Source organism: Lissotriton vulgaris, chromosome 5 (genome assembly GCF_964263255.1).
Source record: "Lissotriton vulgaris chromosome 5, aLisVul1.2, whole genome shotgun sequence".
In the NCBI taxonomy this organism is placed as follows: Eukaryota; Metazoa; Chordata; class Amphibia; order Caudata; family Salamandridae; genus Lissotriton; species Lissotriton vulgaris.
Genome location: NC_141693.1, coordinates 744,940,028 through 744,963,789, shown reverse-complemented (window position 1 = coordinate 744,963,789; position 23,762 = coordinate 744,940,028). Strand labels below are relative to the sequence as shown.

General features: G+C 44.6%; 1 protein-coding gene across 3 annotated transcripts in view; it reads right to left on the bottom strand.

Annotated features, from left to right (window-relative positions):
• Window positions 1-22,683, bottom strand: part of CAMK2N1 (calcium/calmodulin dependent protein kinase II inhibitor 1) — a 151,621-nt gene extending 128,938 nt beyond the window's left edge. Inside the window, exons 1-3 of one of the 3 annotated variants that reach the window (XM_086922186.1) lie at window positions 22,322-22,683; window positions 18,907-20,014; window positions 10,543-10,569 (exon numbers count right to left, since the gene is read on the bottom strand). In XM_086922186.1, the coding sequence (XP_086778312.1) occupies window positions 10,543-10,569; window positions 18,907-19,090 (211 nt within the window). In that variant the 5' untranslated portion in view covers window positions 19,091-20,014; window positions 22,322-22,683. The remainder of the gene's footprint in view (window positions 1-10,542; window positions 10,570-18,906; window positions 20,015-22,321) is intronic. The other 2 variants (XM_086922188.1, XM_086922189.1) reach the window with 2 other exon arrangements.
• Window positions 22,684-23,762: the final 1,079 nt, after the last annotated feature.

The window sequence follows — 23,762 nt, the reverse complement described above, 5'->3', positions numbered from 1 at the left end:
GCCCAGAGGATCCCCCATGGTGAGTGGGCTGTCAGGGTTAGCAAAACCTGATCATTCTACAAAAACCTCTTTTCGAGTCCGCTATGTAAACAATAAGGAGTAACCACCAGAGTGTTGGATTTTACCAGGTCTGCACTTGAGTAGTATTAACTCTTTCTTTGGATACAGTACATTGCTAAAGACTATTTGTTTTGGACCATAAGGCTTTCTGTCTTACAATCTACATCCGTCCTAAAACTTTGGCTACTGCACAAGCGAAGAATGGTCTAGGGTCTGTTCTTAGTATTCTAAAAGCTACAGCATGGCTCAATGTGTCCATCTGGACACATACTGGTTTAATCCAGGTGAGCCTTGTTGTCAATGGGCTGGGCAGACAAACAGGACATAAGGAGCGATCTCATTGTGAGTGTAGAAAATGGGGCATAACAAAGACAAGATAGTTGAAGTTGACCATTTAGCTGTGAACGTGTTCAGGGGCAAGAATTCTGAATAGGATGTATAATTTTAGATCGATTGGATCTGTAATGAGGTCTAAATATGGTTCGAAGCTGGAGATGGTTTCAAAATCAGCAAATTCACTTGACAACATGCCCCTGCTAGTGTTCTGGGCATTGTTCTGAGCTATCCATAGCCAATTTTGCTCTTTAACATTCTCTTTGCTCGGGGACACTCAGTAGGGAAGGTGTCTCAGAGTTCCTGTACACCTGCTCAGAAGTTTCTTAATGTTATTAAGCCAGTCTATTTTATGGAATCTATCCTGCTTGACCATTTTTTACAGAGCTTTGGCATTGGCAGCTAGTTCGGATGTGGCTCTCAACCTCCTCCAGAACAGAACAGGTCAAATTCTTGCTAGGTCTGAAATTATGTTCCCCCCTTCTCAAAGTCTAGAGGATATAATGTTTTACTAGAGGGAAAGTAGATAAGGCTCTTAAACATTTGTTTTCAGATCTAACAGTGTCAGCACAGTTGTGGAAGCGCCCAAAGCTCAGTGCTATAAAGGGCCAGCATCCATGGCCTTCAAATCATACAGTTGTAAAGCTGGGGAGATTGGCTTGCAATGTTCCTTCGATATGGCACTCACAACTTGCTTGAGTTTTAGGGTGATTTTGGCAACATGCATTTTCCATGACAGTTTAGATAATAGCTTAATTCCTAGATAGTCGAAGGCATCTACTTTTTCTAGCTTCACCCTCCTAATATCGTCCTCCCTTTATAAGATTTATGTTGATCGATTATCATATACTTAGTTTTACCTACATTTACTACAAGCCAATGCAAAGAGCAAAGTTCTTCAAATCGGTTCAATAAACCCTGTAAACCACTTGGAGTTTGAAACAGTAAAAAAGTGTCATGAGCAAAAAATAAAGTAGGAATTTTTGCTCCAGTCAGTGAAGGATTCAGAAAAGGGGGTGGTGATGGACAGTGAAGGAACATGAGTAGCTTTCAATGATAAACAATATTCAATTTCATTCAATTACAGAGAAAACAGGATTGGAGCCAAAACGCAGCCCTTGTGAACACCCTTATTAATCGGAATGGATTTGCTAGTTGTCGCTGTTCGTGCCATCTTATTCTAGCAAAAATTAACCTTGTGGAGTTGAATTATAATAGAGAGACTATTTGAAGGCCTCCCATGTCCCATAAAACTTGCAACAACTTCCAGTGAGAATCAAGTCAAAGGCCGACTTCAAATCGTCAAAGGCCATATATAAGTGTCCTCTGTCGAGCAGCACAGTCTTGCAGTATAGGGTCTGAAACCAAAGACCCTGGTCTATGATACTAGTTTTCTTTCGAAAACCAGCTTGAAGCGAGGAGAGGATCTTGTTGTCTTTTATCTACTCATGATTTATTTCCAGCACCGCATGGCAAAAACCTTTTAGACAGTGTCAATTAAACTTATAGCCCTATAGCTTATAGGCATGTTTCTTTTGTCCTTTTTGAAAACTGGTACAACCTTGGCTTCTTTCCAGGAGCTAGGAATAGGCAGCCCCCCTACAATTGCAATTCTTAGCGCTAAGATGTATTTAGACCAATTGTCTTTATCATGAATACAGATGTCACCCAATATACCATCGGGTCCAGAAGCTTTCGAAGTGGTATCGAGGGCAGTTTGTATGTCACCTATATTGAATACCATATCACCCTCTTTTGAGTCTTCACACTGCAGTTGGACACTGTAGTAGGGGACATGAGGTTTGTCATTGTATAAGGCCTCCAAATAGTTAAACCAATCAAGTGGCAAGATCTGATTAGCAGGTTTTGATGTGGTCACTCCATCACACTACGCCACCAAGCACCAGAATTTACGGGGATCTTTATCAGTGCAGGATTTGAATAGATCAAACCAGCTCTTTTTGTCCCAATCCCTTTTTGATTTATGCTGTGCTTGGTTATACACCTTTGTTGAAGCTGTTATCTTTGCCAAGCCTTTTTATCTAATCCACCTCAATCAAATTTTGAACCTTTCTTCCATTTTACTAAAAGTCAACGCTAGTGACATTTTTCAGGAGATTTTACACACCATTCACTCACTTCAAAACCTTAGGCTCAAGATCCTGATAGCCTTTCAATTGATCTTATTTCCAATTTTCCTTCATTTTTTGCCCGAAATGTTTTGGAGTTATTTAATTCATTGTTGTCTGAATCCCTTGCTCATGAACATTTTTAGAATGTTCCATGAGCAACATTTATTATAGCAAATCCTAAAGGGTACAAAGAGCATTGTTAGTGAATAATTTATAGAGATTTATCTCAGATCAATAGCGATTGTAAATTTCATGCTAACATTTCTAATCCATCTCAATCAGATTTTGAATCTTTCTTCCATATTACCAAAAGTCAACGCTAGTGACATAATGTTTCAGGAGATTTTACACACCATTCACTCACTTAAAAACCTTAGGCGCCATATCCTGATAGTCTTTCAATAGATCTTATTTCCAATATTCCTTCATTCTTTGCCCTAAATGTTTTGGAGGTATGTAATTCACTGTTGTCTGAATCCCTTGCTCATGAAGATTTTTAGAATGTTCCATGAGCAACATTTATTACTGTAATTCCTAAAGGGGATAAAGACCATTGTTAGTGAATAATTTATAGAGAATTATGTTGGATCAATCTATAACCCCACTTCAGTCTAAATATTATAAATCTTGTTTTGTTAAAGGTAAATTAGCTACACATAATGATACAATATTCTCTAACATTATTTCACAAGCCTTTTATCCCAATATCAACTTAAATGTTTTCCCATTAGATGCTGAAAAGGCTTGATCAAATAAATTGAAACTATATGTGTATGTCATGGTTTGATTTTGGAAATCGTTTTTTAAAGTTCTTAATGAGGTCTTATTCACTATTTGAGAATCCATATTATTTCTAATGGTTGTTCCTCCATATTTTTAATGTTGGATCATGGTACCAGACAATCTTTTATCCATTTTTAGGTGCAATCTCTTTATATTCCCTAGCCTCGGTGTATAAACTTCATTCCAATGCAACTAAACATCTAAGCAGTAATATGTTTTGCATGCAATATATGTTTATAGATTCCAATTTTGAGTGGACTCCTCAAACAATTAAATATTAAGGTATCTGCTTCACTTCTAATATTAACAAAATTACATGATTACAATGTTCTACCCTGTAAATAAAAGCTGCTTATGCTACTCACTACTTGGTCTCCCTTTCTCTGTTCTGGTGGGACCATCTAGAAACTATAAAATGTATAGCTGTCTCTAATATCCTTGATGCTTTGTTCAATCTTCCAAACAAAATTTCAATTCATTTTTAAATAACTGTTTTCTTTATATTTCATATTTAATGAAATAATTAATCCCCAAGAACTGCTTGATGAAACTCAAAATCAAATAATGGCACTTGATTCCTTGATTTTAAAACCTACCATAATTCCTTTATTATTAGACAACCATATTATTTGCTTCATGATTATGTCCACCTGCCCCCTGGTCACCTATGAAAAGGTTTATTAACAGACTTTCCTTTCAGTGCTCCATTTCATGTGTCCAAATGATTTGGAATTCACAAGATTTCCATTTTAAAATTATCTAAGATCCTTTTGCAACGACTTATATTCCATCATCATACAGTGCACCATAGTTTCCATCCATCACTCATTTGGTATAATAAGCACCTACAAATAAGTAACATATCCCTTTGTGGGTCTAAGTAGCGAGAACATAGTATTTTGAAGGTTAAACAAATATTGGTGGGGAATAACGGGGCATATTACCAAGCATGAGCGAAAAATATCGCTCAGCTTGGTTAGCGGCCGAAATTATATCGCCGAGCATCGCCGCTTTTTATCGCTTAGGAGCCTTGTAATTATCAAGGTTTATCTCCTAAGCGATAAAAATCGGCCGAAATGCATGATGCTGTAAAGTCAGCGATATTCATGCATTATCGAGCAAATGCTCTTAGCCATGTTATCCACCTACCATTGGATAACATGGCTAAGAACTGCTCAGGGGCAGGTGTTAGCTTTTGGAGATATTCGCACTTAGCGCAAATATCTCCAAAAGTTGGTAATAAGAGATAGCGATGTTAGCGACTGTTTCCAGTCGCTAACATCTTGGGACGCCCACTTGCATGTCATTAGTGATAAATATCACTGACATGCAAAGCGGGGCACAAGATGGTCGCTATCTCCTACTAGCTGTCGCTAACTATTCAATTTTGATTGTGATTCTTTATTCTTCTTCCCTATTATTTTATATTTCTTGTTATTTCTTTTTTCTTGATGATTTATCCCTTGATTGCTACAATTGATATTTTTATAAGTACTTTTGTAGTATTTTTAACATAATATCTAAACTGTTTTCTTTTTCAAAACTTGCTTCCATATTAATGTAACACTTTAATTAAGATATTTTAACCCCAAAAAAATGCAATTCTGCAGCTAGCAATCTTGTTGAAATGCTCTAATTTTTGATCTTTTCCTCAGTGGTCTTGACTCTTTCCTCCAGGCCCAATAGCAAAGTGTCAATCCTACAACAGCTACAGCGGGACATGAGAACTAATGAAGTTTGTGGAATTGTTACAAAGACTTGCATGTGTCATTGAGTGATCTGTTGATATTGAGCACCTGCAAACACCCTAATGCTAATCATATGGTTTGTAAGTGTGTTATCTAAAGGGATAATCTATGTTGGTAGTTTACTAGTATAGATTATTTATGCTTCAAATTAACGGCTTTTTGCCAGTGGGTCAACAGATTGGTTTCCATCATGCCTGTTCTTCCAGGACAAGAGCTTAAAAGTCAGTTTGTGTATGAATGGCATTTCCATTTTGAATTTTAAATTATTATTTTAAGAAATGGCACTTTTAGAAAGTTGCCATTTTCCTGCCTAACTCAAATGTGCCTTTCTGCCAGTGTCCAGGGTCACTTTACTGTCAATGTCTCCTGTGGTGTGATGTGTATTCTTTCCAGATAGTGGACAAAACGGCCTTGGGACAGGTGGAAGGGTGGTCCTCCTCTAAGCAGGATGTCGCTGGGAGGTTGTACCCAGCCCCGTCCTGAGCTCCGAAGGGTAGCGTGGATGGCTGTACCCACCTCTTTCTGACTTCAGAAGATGCCTACCCTGTCACTGGCAAATGCAGCTCACTCCTGGACCAGCATTTTCTTTTCTAGACAGACCGGAGCCAAACCCAATGGAAAGGGAAGAAATGACCAGACCCAGTTTTAGGGTTAGCCTAAGGGGTATAGAAATGGCAACCTCTGACCCTGAAACCAGAACACTGCTGCACCTGAGAAGATTCAGGAGAAGGACTCCCTGCTGTCTGAAGGAGGAAGACTGGACCTGCTTGCCTTGAACCGAGGTGACTTCAAGGGTCAGTTGGCTGACCTCCTGTTTGAGCTACCGGGACACAACAGACTTCCAGATGCCTTTCCTGCTTTCTAGCTTACCAGAACCCACTGTACCTGGCATTGCCCCCTCTACTGACCTCTGTGGAAGGGAGTCATGACCCCCCAATTGCTGTTCTCAAGGCCCTGGACCCTTGGCTGGAGTCAGCTAGTACTCCTAACTGCTCAACTGAAGGTTCCACGAGATCTGATGCAGAATGGTGCAGGAGGACGCAGTGCTTCGCATCGCAGCCCCATGCAACCCCTGATCAGTGGCCTCATTGGATCCAATGTAGATCGTTACAAGACGACAAAGGGCCACACATCACAGCTTCTGATTGCAGCTTTATTGTACCTGACACGAAGTGACGCAGAGCCTAGCATTGCAGCACTGAACAAGTCCTGATCTGTGGTTTTACCAGATGCAATTTAGAGAGACACAAAGCCTTGATTGCACACTGTACAGCTCCTGATCGGCGGCTTCACTGGATCAGATGCAGAGCCTCGCATTGCACCACAGTGCAACTCCTAACTGGCAGCTCAATGCAACGGATGCAGTGTGAAGCAGAACTTCACATCACAGCGCAGTCCCCACACCCAGGGCAAAAAGTACAACTCCCAGTGGGCAGTACCTGGTCCCGTACCTGACTGGTACTCTATTGCTGTAGGCCTGAAATTGTGACTGTATATTGGTCTGGCACGATCAGATACCTGCATTTGGTGCTACACACCTTTCTTTTGGTACTATTTTTAACCTAAACTTTAAAAACTCATAACTCCAGTTCTAATGACAGGTTTTTTATGTGTTTGTGTCATTTTGTTACACAAAAATATCCTCTCGTTTTATAAGTTGATTCTGAATTCTTCTTATGCCGAGTTTATACTTTAACACTGTTTAAGTGCTGCATAATACTTTACACATTCCCTCTACGTTAAGTCTGACATCTTTTGTGCCAAGCTACGAGAGGGTTAAGCACAGGTTTATTCTGTGACTTTTATGGTTCACCCTGATTTAGGCTTGTGATTGCTACTTTCACCACTCTCAACGAATAATCCAATTTCTTACAATATAATATTCACATGTTAACATTTAAGCAAATGATAGCATGTTCAACCTGTCAAAGTCAAATTAGAAACACATTTATTAATATAGGGCAAGTACCTGGAAAGGGCAAAAGAATATACTTGATTTGTATTGCGATCAGGGGGAAGAAGTGCTCCTTCTACCTCTATAGGCATAACAAACCCTCCCGCTTCATGCTCTGCAACAACATTACAGTATCGAGCAAGGCTTGCTGATACTGCCATTCCTCAAAGGAATGGACTAATAACACACTATATCATCTAATTAATACTAATGTACCTGATCAATTGAGTTGTGCAATGTATCAATACATAATGACTATAATGTCACTATATAAAGCAACAGCCTTAAACTGCAGGTGGTGTGGCCTGGCAGCCAAGATGGCAGATACAGTTTCAGTAAGCTCCTGCTGCTGAATCACTATGTTGCGGAGAAGGTTCACACAGCAATTATAAGCCCCTGTGAGGAATTCAAGCAGACTGAGCTGTCAATTGAGCTGTGACACTCGCTGGTAGAGCTGAAAAACTCTGCTGGCTGAATTAGGTTGGTGCTACCGCTCTCACACCTCTAGCTTACCAGCATGTGCAAAAATATAATAGCCCTTCCAAGATCAGATCTCTGTTGACTCAAGGTTCTCCAGTTGTCCTCATATCTGAGTGTGGCTCAGAGTGTGAATCCCTGAAGTGAATGGAGGGTAGAACTTGAGACTAGAGGTCTGAGATGAGCCCAGACAGGGAAGAAATTCACCTCAGAGGCAATCAAGGGGTGTGTACACAGGGTGAAGGAAACAGCATGTAGGAGGAATTGAGGGATTAACGGTGAGGAGCAGCTAGGATTGGAATGGAGGGTCCTTACGCTTGACTAGTGTTACTTGAATTGTTGACTACCTAGCAAAGGGCATAACTTGAAGTTTGCAATGTGAGGGCTACTGTGCAGCTTAGCTTAAAATACCACACAGATGGTTACTAAATGTGGCACGATAACCATATTGAGGTGAACACTGCAGTTTCACACAATGCAAAAGAGAGGAGGGGAGGGAACCTGCTTCCACTGCAAATCATATGTACAAAGTCACATGGCACTATGTCCTGAGGAAGCTGGGGTCAAAACGTTGATATATCCTCCAATTTGTTGTTATCTGGAAGTGTTATACAGGGTTTGCTATTTGCAAGAAACATCCCTTGATCTTTTTCAACAAGAATATGTACATAACCATTGGGACTACACAGTGTTTTGTTAAACAACTGTTGTATATCAAACTACTTTATGTACACTGCATCGTCTGCACTATTTATTCACTTGATCACACCTTCTGTGTAAATATGTAAGAATATAGGACATGAATGACAGAAAACTTCCTTGGTCCAGCTTCATATTATTCTCTTTGCAAAGATGTTGATGATTAATGCTTGAATATCTAGCCAGCTTCATAGTGTTTTCCATCTATTTCTTGAATCCTGGTCAAATATTCAACCATCAACACTGATGTTGATAATTGAATTTGGATTGAGAGGATCTGGGAATCATCTAGACTTGCGAATGAGGGTTTCTTGTTTGAATAAGTCCCACATGACTTTGTACATATGAGATATACAGTTACCCATGTCCTGTGGGTGTATTGGGTTGTCCTCGTGATTTATTGAGATTCCACTTCAAATCAGTCATAGAAACAACCAGAGCTATTATCGAGCGATGAGAACAGACTCTGGCATTTGTTCAAGACCTGTAAAATGATTCCACTGATATGAAGTAGGAGGAACTGTAGTTTCCCTGGTCGGTTGCAGTCCATGTTACAGTGATCTCAAAGCTTGAGTTCCAAGTGAAGATGAATGTAAAACACATCAATATGCTTCACTATGGAGATTCGCTGGAGGGCCTTTGCCTGTTGGGGACACAGGCTGCCTCCGTGCAACATGCCAAGTTGAGCATACCAAGTAAGGAGCAACCTACAAGATAACTGACTGAGAATGCCCTTAGATAGACCTGGGGAGCGGACAATCAGTGATTCTAAATCAGAAAACCATGGGGCGCTCCATGGGAGTCATTTAAAGAGGGGAGATCTATTTGTCCATTTGAACTTTTGGGGTTTTGAAGTTTGATGTATTTCTGCCGCTGCCCCCTCTTGATCATGCTCAATCAATACCCTTACATTGCCAAGCTTGGTCTTCATTTCCCACTCTCTTCATCCACTCCTAATACTCCACTCCCTAGTTAACTCCTCCTTCCTATTGCCCTTCATCTTACTCCATCCACTCTACTTTTAGGGTTTAGATTCTCTTCTTGAAGCCAGATGCACTCCAGAGTATCAATTCACCCCTTATAGGGAGAAATTGGGTTCTTTGGACTAAGGAACCTGTGATTCCCAACTTTGTTGAGGATCATGATTTCTTTGAGGACCACAAACTGTGTTGTGGTTGGTATGTATAATGGAAGCTAATAATGCTTGATCTTTGGCAAGTAGCTCTTTATGTTTTAGTGAAGCTTGCCATGAACATTAACAAATAAGTTATGGAAAAGTAAAGAAGCTTAAGCCTGCTGCCCTTTACCCCACCCTAGATCGCAAATGGATAGCTGGACACATGAGGGAAGCCTGATCAATCTCAATCTCTATCATTATCACGTCTGGGGCGGCCTTATCCACTTATTATGTCAAGCAGTCCACATCTGCCTTGCCTCGACCTTAATATATTCATCAGAATAATTTCCCAATGCCTCCCATTTCACTGCAAGGTCTAACCTGTCGCTGGGTTAACCATGAAGAAGGGCTCCAGGAGCGGAAGATCATTGCACTGTTCCAAAAGCAAACCAAAGTCCACCTTTCTGACAACTGAGGAAATCTCCCCCATCCCCTACAAATAGCCTTTAAGTAGACTCGGGCACTTTAAATACTTCTCCCCCGGTTGATCTCAGGCCCTTTGAGGGTTCAACCGATAGTTCCTTCTGGTTGACCAAAGGCCTTCATTCAATACTTCTATCTAGTTGATTTGAGGCTTAAATAAATCTCTGTGTCAGATAAATAAAATGGCTGGTGAAATATTGTTTATGTCAGATTACAATGCAATGGGGAATTGCATGGTAAAATAGTCTTTGTGCTCATTTTAGCGTACAGTAGTACCCATACCACTTTGCTTGGTATCCAGTCTTTACCCCACAGAACATTATGACATAGGTAAGTACTACGCAGGCCACTGTTTGGTACTTCACTCTGTGGTACTTTGACTCGCACGTATTTTGTTTAAATGCCATAATTATCATGTCATTTAAAGAAAAGCGGGTTTTAAGGATTATGGGATAGGTAAGGGTTATGGGATAGGTAAGGGTTGGAGAAGAGGCAAAGGAAGAAAAGGGTTTGTTTAGAGTTTAGGGTGTGCAGAGGTAAACAGAGGTTAATGGTTTAAAATAACAAAGGAGGGTTTAGGGATTAAACGTCAAAACAGAAAAAGGAAAAAAGGGGGTTTGGGAGGTTACCCCAAAAAAAGGGGGGGAAAGGGTGTGGTGGTGAAAATATATATAAAACAAAACTTATATGTTCAAATATATATATATATAAATATATATATATAGACACACACATATATATATATATATTCCTCACCATGCTGTAAGCTCTCCTCTTCATCGGCTACAGTGGCACAGACAGCGACGCATGGAGGTCATCGATGTGTAGTGAAAAAAATATTTATTTTAAAGTAAATCAAGGGTACAGCCAAAGGAAAAAATGATATCTGTATATAAATAAATATCAGAGAGTACAACTAAATTGCAGGGTAAAGGCATGTGTTGTGCAACTCTGGGGATATTTTAATGCACTGCAAGGATCATCGAGTATTAATGACTGTGGGTGAAGGCATGCGGGGTAAAGTCCTGCGCTGTAATGTCTGATATTCCTCTGCTCTACCCTCTTAATTTCTTGCAGGGAGGGCCTGGAGGAAATTGAGTCGAAACAAGCCAGGACTGAGAACAATTGTAGAACACCCATACAGGGGCTTAAGCTAAAATTGGGTGCAAAAGCCATTAACTCCTGATTTTACATTCATGTTTAACTCGGAACGAGACCATAAATGTGGTACAATAGTCATTTTACTTATCATCTTCAGTTTTCATTATGCCAATGTATGTACATATGTATGCCCTTGAAAACCTTCCATGCAAAGCCCATTGACGATCAAGGCAAAACCAAAAAGGGATGATGGAAGTAGTGTTGAACATTGCATGCACTCACCCCCAGTCAACTGGTTATGAACCTGACACCGGTCCCAGGATGCTTGTTTCCGGTCCAGGGAAGACATGGCTTGGCAGTTCGGGCTGGACTGTTCCCATGAGGCACAGGGTCAGACTGATTTGCATATGGCCATGTCTGAAGTGGGGTGGCGGAGTGAGCTAAAGAATCATGATGGATCAAACCCAGATCAGTTGACTGGGGGTGAGTGCTTGCAATGTTCAACACTCTGTCCATCATCCCCTTTTGTTTTGCACTGACGATGAAGGGCACTGCACGTGCTATCCAAAATTACTCAATATATAAATACATTTGATAAAGTCTCCACTGCCTGAATTGTTCCCCACCAAACAGACGAACATCCAAGAATAAACATTAGAAGCAGGACATCACACACACCCCACTCAGCACGTATCTCTCAACACCGCTTGCAGCCACAAGCTATCATCCAACAGAACACATTACACACAAGATCTCATGTACATCTAACACAGCAGATTACCACATGTAAAAAAATCCCATTGCTTACTTCATCACCAAAATATGTCACACAAGAATACAACTATAAATTACTATCTCAGAGCTGGAGTACATAGCAGAAAGAGCATGTCTCATGCATCTAACATGTTACAAATAGGCCATATGGTCGACTTTGTCAAATCTACTTAGCACACTGGTCGCTAAAAAACAACAACAAAACAAGTTACACTGAACACAACACACGTTACTCAATGGGGCCACATAAAAGCATTAATCACAATGAAGACATCGACAAACTTGGAGGACGCTTTAGGCAGAACACTACACATACATGCACAATTACAAATATGAACGACACGTCAATCCCAACCAGTAGACAGACCACAACATAATAGCCAAACTTATCATCAAAGGACAATGCACACATTGGCCTGTGGTATAAACCTCAGAATCACGTGGAGGGCATCCTCAGAGTCAACAGTACCAGGATCCTACACTAACTGAAGATTGTACACTAAACACATGCCACTAACATACCACATACAACCTGAAATGAGTCGGTCATTCAGAAGTTCCAATTGTTGCATAAAAATGGTGTCTGCTATTTGTTCAGGAGTTTCCTGGTTGAGTAGAGAGCTGTGAACCACCACAAAAATCCACTGATCCCCTTAGGATCAGTCTCAAACAGCAGGTAATCCACATTAAAATTATGACACACAAGGGTCGTTGTTGGAACGGGCCCTTTTTGCAGGGTCATCCCCAAACTTTTTGCTTCTTCCTACCTTATTTTTCCTGACCTGTGGCTGTTGGCAATAGGACTCTAGGCACTTTACCACTGCTGATCAGTGCTAAAGTGCATATGCTCTCTGTGTAAATTGTTATTGTGATTGGATCTACATCATTGGCATATTTGTATTACCATGAAGTCCCTAGTAAAGTGCACTGAGTGTGCAAGGGCTGGTGATGACAAATGCTTCTAGTAGGCATGCAGCACTGATTGTGCCACCCACATGAATAGCCCCAAAATGGTGTCTCAGGCCTGCCACCGCGGTGCATGTGTGCAGTCTGTGAACTGCCATGTCCTCCTGGGCAGTGTTCCCACTGGCCAGCCTAACCCTTCCCTTTCTGTGCACATTGGTCACCCCTATGGAAGGCCCAAGGTATCCCCTTGGGCAGGGTGCAGTGTTTGTGAAAGGTAGAGCATGTACTTGTGCAGGTGACATGCTCTGGTATTGAATTACAGCCATTTTCGTTTTTCACTGCTGCAAGGCTATCTTGCTTCAAAGGCTATCATGGGGGGATGCTGGCTACAGTGGCTAACAGCATATCTTCCCATAGGAACAAGATAGGACATAAAAGTCTAGTACCCCAGAACTCAGAATTTAATAACACACCTTTTAGGAAAGGTTGTTTTTGAATCCTGTGTTTGAGTACCGCACTTTTAGAAAGTTGCTGTTCTCTTGTCTGCCCTTTCTGTGTGCCTTGGCCTGTTTGTGTATTGACTGCCTGGTTTCAGAGTGACAGGGGCTGGGGATTCCCCAGGAGGCTGGCTGAGTCAGCCCTAGGCTGCATGACTGCATTTGCAACTTGAGTGGTGGGAGGAGATAGCACCTGGGCCTGAATAGGGCTGTGCCTGCTTTCCACAATGCTGGCACCACCTCCTGCTGGGCGGCTGATGACCCTGCCCCTCACTCTGAAAAGAAAGGAGAAGCCAGAAAAACAAAGTGCTCAAGGAACAACCAGAACTGGTTCAGACCGGGCTCAGGGACCACTTGCACAAAGAGAACAAAGACTTTTAGGAGTATAAGTACAGGACCCCTGACAACAGAAAATTAGATCATCCTGGAATCAAGAAGGAACCTCTGCCAAGAAGAAAGCTGAAACTGAAGAAGGAAGATTGTCCAGCTATTGCTCTGCTGGATTGCCCTGCTGTTGCTTTGCTGCCAAGGAGAGGGGAAGGACTTTGCTCTGTGCTGTGTCCCCTTGCTTGAAGGAATCTCCAAGGACCTGAGAAGAGCTGGCTCCCTGTTTTGAAGTCCCAGGAACAAAAGGACTTCACCCCTACCTTCCCCTGAGCTCTACTGAGAGAGTTCTGTCCCTCCTGGAGTGCGTGGCCCATGTGTGGTGCCTCTGGAAGTTGTACCTGTGCTGGGAAGCTGGAAACTAAGATTTAAAGACTTTGCTACAGAAAAGTTATCACATCGCTCGCTGTGGAGCGCATCCCCGACAGTGCGAGGAGATTCAAGCCGCTACGAAGGCCGAGATCATTGCAGCGCCTGTTGCCGCTGCAGGAGCCGTCGCATCCTTCATTTGCGGGACGCACCAGGCTGGTGCGGGAAGACTAACATTGCTGCAAGTATCGTCACAGAGCCTGTCGTCGCTGGGTGAGATCGGCGCACCGCTTGCTTGCGGACCGCATCACGGCACTGCGAACATCGTCGCAGAGCCATCGCATCAAGGAGCTGCGAGAAAGAGATCGCCGCTGGATCGCGCATCGGCGCCCCGGAGATCGTTGCAGCCCCTACGAGATCGACGCATTGTGCCTTTGCGAGTACAAACTTCCGACGTAACCTACGCACCAGAATCCATACAAGTGGCCTTCCTCCCCATACAGACCGGGTTCGCTGCAGCGGGGTTGTCGCATCGCCTCCCCAAGGTCTCAGGAGCAACGCATCACTTGTTTTCCACCGCACCAGCTTCTGCTTTTGGAACTTTGTCGCAACTAAAGGTATTGTTGGCTTAACGTGTCGCAACTGTGAACTTTTCACGCAACTGTGGATTATTTTATCGCAACCTTAAGAACTCTTTTGCAACCATATTCTTGAACTGTGTATGTTGGATTTTTGTCGTTCTGTTCTTGCGTAGTTTAGATTAAATACCTTTATTTTTCTAAACTGCTGTGGAGTCAGTTTGTGGTGTTTTCACTGTGTTACTGTGAGTGTTGGTACAAATACTTTACACATTGCCTTCTGATTAGCCTTGACTGCTTGTGCCAAGCTACCTAGAGGGTGAGCAGGGGTTATCTCAGAGGGTTTCCTCCTTACCCTGTCTAGAAGCAAGGGTCCCTATTTGGACAGTGGAACCTACCTCTGCCAACTAGAGACCCCCAGTTCTAACAGTCGTATTTTACAAGAGTGGAAAAAGCACTGTTGAATTTGTCTTACCAAAGTAAATTTACCAAATAGATACAGGGTGGAAGACCACTGAACCACTGCACCATGATGTGAGTGGGTGGAGGTATTTTGCCCTCCTGCCCCTGTGCTGCTTCAGATGCAATATGTGATGATGCCTAGACCAGCCATAATTGGCTCAAACCTGAGAATAGTTAAGCAGCGTTGCCTCGTCCTAGCTAGCATGGAAAACCCCTCCCATGAGTATCTTAATCCTGCAACAGAAACAAAGATGATCGGGTTCCTTCTTCGAAAAAAATGAAATTCCTCCAACTGAAGGAAACTCTAGTGTGGCTGATGTCATGAGGGGGTGTCGCTCTGGCCGGAGGGACATATCACAACACACTGTGGTTGACCTCCTCTTCCACTAGTCTCATCACTGTTCTTCGCTTTGAAGCTGGGAATTTAGGAAGGATGTAGGTCTCTTTACTGTTGGTCTGTCACACTGGCAACAAAACTACCACACCCAGCCTACAGTTACATTTACAGACCTGCACAACCCTACATGGCACAACCTGTAACAAGAGATCAGATTATCTAGAATTTATGCCCAAAATAAGCCCATCTCGTGTGGGATTGGGGAGCCATGAGCCACACTCTAGACCTGATGCAGGAAAGAGTGGCTATCCTGGGACAGGATTCCTGGAAACCAGAAAATAAACAACAAAGAGCTTGGCCCAACTGACCAGCTACCAGCTCCCAGCTCTGCAGGAAGAGTGGCAAATCTTACAGTTATGGAAGAAAACAGCAGTGTAAGCTGCAATAGAGCCTGGTACAGATAGACCTGATCCCAGGTTCAAAAAGACAGTTCTCATGCATAATGAGGAACTGGTTGAACCCTAGCCACAAGGAAAGAATAATTATATTTAAATCGATGCTGTCGTCCCCATAATAATTCCGCTGTTCCAATGTACTAAAAGCCAGGTTTGGACACATGATGGACTCTCCTTAGGTGCATTTATGGACTCTCCATAGGTGCATTAAAGCTGCTCCCAAAGAAGTTCAAAATACAGAAATAAAATGACTTACTTATGGGATTCTCATAGCAGCAGATGCATGTTTGGTACCTACTTTGCCCAATGGTGCAGACGATTGTTCCTTGACATCCTAATAGAGGCTTATACCACACTAGGTTGCAAAACAAGTAGTTATGGTACTTCCAGAATAAGGAAACACTTACGAAAAAAGATGCTTCACCCTGAATTTTGTTAACGTCATTTCTGGCAGGCCTGTTAGACAATTTTTTCTTAGCCTTTCACACATGCTTGTAGGTTTTTAACTTTATGCTGTTCAAGACATTATATAAGTCTTATTTTATTATTATTGGTTTGAATTGTTCTAATTTGCCATAGTTCTTAAACAAGAAACATCCAGAACAACGAGGCCAGAGCCACAAGTTCCGGAAGCCCGCAAGCGTAACCACGCTTGCCCGAACAACGACTTTCCCTTAAACACGCGTATGCATGGGTAAGGCAAATGGGTTCTAGTGTTCGGAATGGGCCGGGAAAGAGGAGTGTCAGGAAGTGGACACGGACAGGTAAGTGGCTGGGGTCAGGTCTGGGGTGGGGTTCTGTGGTAGTTTTCAGGGGTGGTGGGGGTTTAAAATAGTTTAATGGTGTGGAGGGGATTCGAAGTAGAGTTAAGGGGTGGTGTGGGTTCGGGGTAGTTTTCAGGGGTGATGTGGGTTCGGGCAGTTTTCAAGGGTAGTGGGGGTTTGGGGTAGTTTTCAGGGGTGGTGGGGGTTTGGGCAGTTTCCCAAGTGTGGGAGGTGTTCAGGGATGTTTTTCTGGGGTGGTGGGGGTTCGGGATAGTTTTATGGGGTGGTGAGGGTTCAGGGTAGTGTTCAGAGGTGGTGGGGGATTGGGGTGGTTTTAAGAGGTGGAGGGGGTACGGGGTAGTTTTTAGAGGTGGTGGTTCAGGGGAGTTTTTAGTGGTGGGGGTTTGGGGTAGTTTTTAGAATTGGGGGTTCAGGGTAGTTTTCAGGGTTGAGGGGGTTAGGGGAGTTTTCAAGGGTGGAGGGCGATTTGGGGTAGTTTTCAGGGGTGGTGGGGGTTCACTGTAGTTTTCAGGGGTGGTGAGGGTTCGGGTAGTTTTCAGGGGTGGGGGTTTGGGGTAGTTTTCAGAGGTGCAGAGGGGTTGGGGGAGATTTCACGGATGGTGGTGGTTCGGGTAGTTTTCTTGGGTGGGCGGCTCAGGGATGTTTACAGGGGTAGGAGCGATCAGGATAGTTTTCAGGGGGGGTTTAGGGTATTTTTTTAGGGATTGTTTTAGGGCTCAGGGAGGGGGATGGGGTAGTTTTTAGGGATTAGGGGAGGACGGGTCGTTTTTAGGGCTCAGGGGGAGGGGGAAAGGGTGGTAACAATAACCGTGCATACCCCTTTACCTTGCATGCCTTTACCACGAAATATTGTGGTAAAGCAATGCGTGGTTAAGACGCGGTCATTGTACAGACCACGTTTTTTAGGTATGCGGGGTTGAGGAACTGGTTGTTCTGACATACAACCTTCTTACATTGCTACGGCGAAGAGCCTTGCACTCAACTCACATGGCGAATAAATCGCAAGAAACTTTATATGAGCCCACTAGTACTGAGTCCCTATGCTTTTTGGTACACTGATTTATGTATGTTTGATAGAATTTATATAGCAAAAACCGCCCTATGTTTTTTTTGTGCTGATCATGGTGTTATTGTTGCTTTTTTCATTTTAAAATGTAGTTTTACTTATACAAAATATGTAAAAAGGTCAAGCACAGAGGACATTTTTCATCAAACACCCTGTGCATAGTGAATATGGCAGTCATTCAGCCATTCGGGGGTGTATAAACATGTTATAGGCGTTTAAAAGGCAACAAACATACACATACACACACACAACATACATATATATATCTTTATGTAAGTATGTGGAAAAATACATGCAGGCGGCAATAACTGTATAGAAACCTGTATTTAATGGCCTAATTACAGTCTAGCTCTGTTATGGATAGGACTGAAATCCACAGCTCGCACAACATACATACAAACCATAACTTGCACACCAATTACAGTGCTCTTGACCTCACCTGTGATGGGACAGATGATATTACAAACTACATAAATATTCTTACAGATGAAATTACATATCATGTTACACTTAACACTACGAAGAGACAGCGGTGAATGTAGTATAATTTATTGGTTTCAGTGCGGATTGCCATTTATGTTGTGGTCTAAGGTGCTGTTACTTACCGGGATAAAAACTGTGCAGTTGTAAGCATTGCATTTGGTGAACGAGAATGTATGTTGAGTGAGTATGAAATGTGGGCTTAACCACAACTTGCAAATTTCAATTTTGTTTTATTTTATTTCACAACTATAACTTCAATTTAACTGTATTTTTTATTGAACTTCTAAGGTTCTTTTAAACATGTTAATGTGTTATAACAAAAGCTAACCATAACTTCACTTCACCCTTTCTTTTTTCAGTTTTTATTTTTTTATTTTTTTTATTCCATACCCCATGCCAGAGTTCCCTGTGCCCAACCCACCATGGGCAGCTGACCTCCACTGCTCATTACCTTTGGCAGTGTGGATTGACCTGCAGGCTGGTCCTGCATCCAGCCCACCACAGGCACTCAAACCAGACTGCAAAAGCCCTTTGGCTATGGAATAGCGACTGTGAGGTGCAATGCTTGGCCTTCATTCAGACCCAGCACACACCTTCTATGGGAGGCCAACACCCTGTGCACACGGATTTCAGCCATGTGCAGTGGGGGCTGGCCTGGCAACCAACTCACAGTGTGTGGCCACCCTCTACTTAACAAGGCCTTCTGCTGTGCACAGTATGTTTGGACGCAGGAATCCATCTTAGCACAGGTGGCCAACGGCTAATGGACATGGTCATTAGCCTTGCGCAGCGGGGATTGGCGACAGACCCTGGACTGCATTTAAGCCTTGTTCCAATCTACTGCGTGTGGCCAACCACACCAGTGGGCATTAGCCAAGCGCAGCCATAATTCACTGACTACTGGAGATTCTTAAGTATGGGTCTGGTCTCGGTAAGAAAGAAAGGCCCAACTCTATAGTTTTCTTTTTAAGGGTGACTCTTACCTCTCTTACTGCGACCAATCTGTCCCAGTTTGGGGGGCCTCTTGCCCCCCTGTCCGGCTCCGCTGAAGAAGTTGCTGGTGTCCTGGAGGCGGCAGGTGAAGGAGATCTGGCCAGACCCCTCAGAGCCTCCATCTGAAAAATGTGACAGCTGCTCAGCCTCGGAGTAAGGAAGCACCTCTGACATGGTGACCAGGAGAGTCAGGGGTCTAGGGAGGGAAAAGAAGTAGGGAGCTAGTGGTAATGGGACTGGGAGGTTAGGGGATAGGGACTATGGACAGGCTAGGATCTGGAGAGCCGAGACTGGAGAGTAAGGTGACCAGGAGTAGCCTATAGAACTGGGGCTTACAGAACTGGGGGTGAGAGGAGAGAGAGCAAAAGTAAGGAGAGGGTGTGTCACTAACCTGGAGGGAGAGGGGACAGAATGTAAAGGAAAGAGTGTCTAGGGTTACAGAACTGAAAGGCAAGGTCTAGAGAGAAAGACCAATGAGGGGTTTGGGGTTACAGAACTGGATGGTGAAGTCCTGCACAGTATAGAAAGGTTGGGGTTACAGGAAGTGGGCTTAGGAAACGGTAAGGGTTCTGAGTTACTGTGGAATTTAAACGGGGTTGTGCGGTGGGGCAGAATTAGAGGTGCTGGCTACTTGATCTGGTTGTGTTGGGGGAGGGGTGTGCGACCAGGAAGTTACACCATGGGGGTCGTGGAAGATAGCTTAGGGCCTTGTTAGGGCCAGGGCTCTGGAGGTTGCTGCTTGCGGATCTTGCTCATCCAGAGTTAGAAGGGCCAGGGGCACCACCCATTGGGGTGGCACGGGCTGATGAGCTGGTTTGTTTTTTAAGGTTGGGGGCTAGATGCGGCTGTTAGGAACAGGTGAGCTGTTTGAGTGTTGTCAGTGGCTGGGGTGGTCTGCAGCCGGGCTGTTGGTGAAGAGCTGGGAATTTTCATTTGTTGAGGTCATCGGAGCTGGTGCTGTGGGGGTCGAGTGGGGTGGGGGTCAGGGCCCAGGTGATGCCAGCCGCGAGGCAGGTTCCCTTCGCCTCCTTCAGGGGCGTTTCCCTCCTGCTGAGAGTCAGAGAGGCAGAGCCGTCACATCTTCACTCGCAGCCCACCCTACAGCAGGGACAAAGGAAGAGACTGTCAGAAACCATCCGCACAGAGTGCAACCTGAAGAAAGACGTACCACTAAGCAGCAGGGATTCAAAGAGACAGCACAAGACAAGCTCAACTCAGACTACAAACGGGACAGAGGTGGTGACAATCAGAAACCGACACTAGCAAAGAGCACTCTTGAGACAGTCACCCCTGATAAAGCGACAGACGGCTCCTGACAAAGCAGTCGTCAGGGACAGCCTACCCTTCGACACCACAGAGGGAGAGACAATCTGTAGTATTTTGTGTGGGCTCACTTCACAATCGGATACAGGCACCAATTGAGAACCCCCTACAGACAGTCTCTGCAGAGAGCATGGATAATCAGGGACATCTCACAGCAGAGAACAAGTCAATAAGAGGCTCGCCGTTCAAGAAAGAGAGAGGAAGAGGCAGTAAGAGACAGCATCTGAGGCGGCTTCCAGCACAGCAAACAGCCTACAAATGGGATGTCCTAAATCGGAGGCAGGGGGCAAGAGAGACAGCTAACAAATGCACAGCTAGAGAAAACCTGCTGTCAAATCAAGCGGGCCAATGCTAACTCGAAAGACAACCTAAACACAGCACTCTCGCAAACCACTGCCCATCGGCCTGCGGATGGGAATCTCGTGAGCGGTGCACAGGCCAGGCACCTCAGATAGCCGCGCGCGCGTGCTGCCAGTGCCCACTACACGCCATGCCTCAGCAGTGCCTTAACATGTGACTGTCCCCTGGCTTCATTAGTATGCAGCAACAACCAGCGCTGAAGCTGCCTCTCTGCAGTGTGTGCGGCGCTACACAAAAGCCCCCATAAATAAAAGGAGAAAGCGAGCTGGCGTTTCAGACTGGTTTTGCCACCGCGGATAGAAGCCCCCATCCTAAGGACGTAAGAGAGACTGCCAGAGACAGCTCCTGCAAACAGATTATACCCTACCCCCTACCGACACCCTTCCGCATCGAGACCAAAAGACAGCAGGACGCATGGTTTAAGCACAGGCGACAGGGTAGAGACTTCTGCTAAGAGACAGTGAGAAGCTGGCAGTGACAGGCAGCCAGTAAATACAGAGATATTCTGAAAAAGGGGGGAGGATATGGCAGATTAATAGCTGATAATACAGCCAGCCCAGCTGAGGAAAGCAGCAGGGGGGGGGGGGGGGGGGGAACTCTCGCCTCTCGCTAGCTTACAGAAATACCAGTGGCAGCACAGGGGGAGAGACAGGTACGCGACCAACCTGTGCCAACAATGGAAGTCGCTCTCAGATATAGAGTGGCGGTGATGCGAGACGCACTCGGGCAGCACATCACGGGGATTCGTCAGGGGTGGGAAGGGGTGCTGCGAAGCTGAGCGAGAGACAGCCCGGCAACCCGAATTCAATGGTTTAGTCAAGAAAGGGGATGGAATTGGGACCTGCTGCTGATAGAGAGGAACTCGCATAGAAACAGGCGAGCAGGACAGACTGACAAGAAGGCAGGCAGAAGGAAATGCGAGCAGGGAGGCGGACATCGGGACAAACATACATTTAGGCAGACACGCAGATGCTCTCACAAACAGGGGCTCCCTGGGGGGGGGGGAGGGATTCCTTGTGGTTTCAAGCAGAGAGAGGGCAGGCACCCATCCACACACAGACAGGTAAACAGAAAAGCAAGAAGAGAAAGAGACAGGCAAGCAAGAAGAAAGACTGAAAAGACACAGACAGGCCAACAGGTACGCATGAAGACAGACGGGGGTGGGGGGGGGGGGGGGGGGAGAAGGGCAGGTGGACGGACAAGCAGACAAACAGACTGATAGGTCAAGCATGTAGGACAGACTTAAATGCACACAGTCAAGCATATGATGAGGCAGAAAAACCTCCAATATTTGGAAAAAAACAAAAACATATATAAGGCGCGCGAGCCACCTTCACTCTAGTGAGATGGGCAGTTCCACTAACTGAGGCAGGCAGACGATACAATGCACTAAAGAGAAAGGTAAATATATTTATGAAGGGACACATCACCTGGGTGGACCATAGAGACAGGCAGGGCATTATCCGAGACAGGCAAAGGCACAGAGAGGCGGAATTGAAGCAGAGAGACAGACGCATTAAGACATTGGGGAGCAAAGCAAGGTGCAGAGGAGAGACATCACATAGACATCCACAGAGAGAAACCCCCCGCGCGGGGAGGGAGAGATGGGAATGCACCGCAGACATATAAACATGTACTGAAAGGGTAGCACAGACAGACAGCAGGACGGGCGGCGACAGTGCGAAGCGCAGATGCACCGGAGAGACAGCCAGAGACACTCACTGCGATGGACCTGCAGACAGCCCAGAGGAGAAGCAGCGGGAGGGAGAGCTGGGGAGGAAACCTGACCAGGAGGTATTCCCTGATCTCAGGATGATGAAGACGACGGAGGACTCAGACAGACGGACGGTGGGGGCCGAGGGAGGGAGTGCAAAACAGAGAGATTCCTGGAAGAGAGGCAACGTCACCTTAGGGTAGAGCCCGAGCAGCCTGCTGAATCCAGCCAGGAGAGCGGGAGAGGTAAGGGAGGGAGCGCGAGGAGGAGGGAGGAGCGGAAGAGGACGGAGAGCAGGAGGTAGGGAGTAAAGGAGGGGGAAGGAGGAGAGTATGAAGAGAGAGAGAGAGGGGGGAAAAGAGGGTCGGTGGGAGGAACGAAATAAAAAAGAGCGAAGGTAGGAGGAGTGCAGGGGGCTGATAGGTACGAAGGGGATCAAGGGTAAAAGAAAATATGGGGAGAGGAAGAAAGGGAGGAAGGTGAGGGGAGACAGGAGTGAGGAAGAAGAGCAAAGGGGAGGAGGCAGGCAGAGAGGAAGTGCAGCTTAAGGGAGGGGGAAGATAGTGAAAATGGGAAGTGAAAAACAGGGAAAGGACATAAAGTGATGTAGAGAAGAAGAGGGCAAATGGAGAGAGGAGGGGGGACAAAGAGAAAAGGTGGATGAGACAGAAGACAGGGAGAGATGAAGAGGGACACAAACAAGGAGATAGAGAGGAGAAGGAGCAAATGTAGCAATTAGAGGGGAGACGGGGCACAAAGGAAGAACGCAAAAGGAGAGACAAACACATGGGAGCAGAGAGGTACACATGGGAGGAGGAGAGAGGAGAGAGGAGATAGGGATGACAAGGGATGAGTAAAGGAAGCGAGGAAGAGGAATAAAGGGTGAATAGAGGAGCACTGGGCCTTGCAACGCAATCTCTTGGTCAAGTCATCAAAGATTTTTCCCATTGGTGGTATGGACCTTTGTTAGCTGACATGAAGCATTAAAAGGAAGGAGACGTCAACAATATATTTCTAACTTGTGAAACTAATGTGACTCCACAACAAGAACCAGGAACCACTAAATATAGTTAAAGAGTTTTATTTTTATTTTTCCAATCGATCCAGTATATATGTGAACCAAAAGTAAGTTCAATAATGCAGCAATACAGTGAGTAAGCTGAAATATCTCAGTAGGTTAAGGCGCAGTAGTATGTCATATCGAATTGAAATAACCACAATTTTATAGCTACAGATTAAAGCAAACAGGTGTTCCATAAAGAAACTTCCCTTCTCTCTTCTCAACATAGATCAAGTATACGGCCATCTATCAAAGGTCTCTGATTCGGCAGCATAGAAGGTGTCATCATGATCAGACTTCAGTAGAAGTCTTGGAAAAAGAAAATAAATGTTTAGCTTAAAGCTTCACACTGCAGAAATAAGGCTAGCAGAGAGGTCTGCACCTCTCAA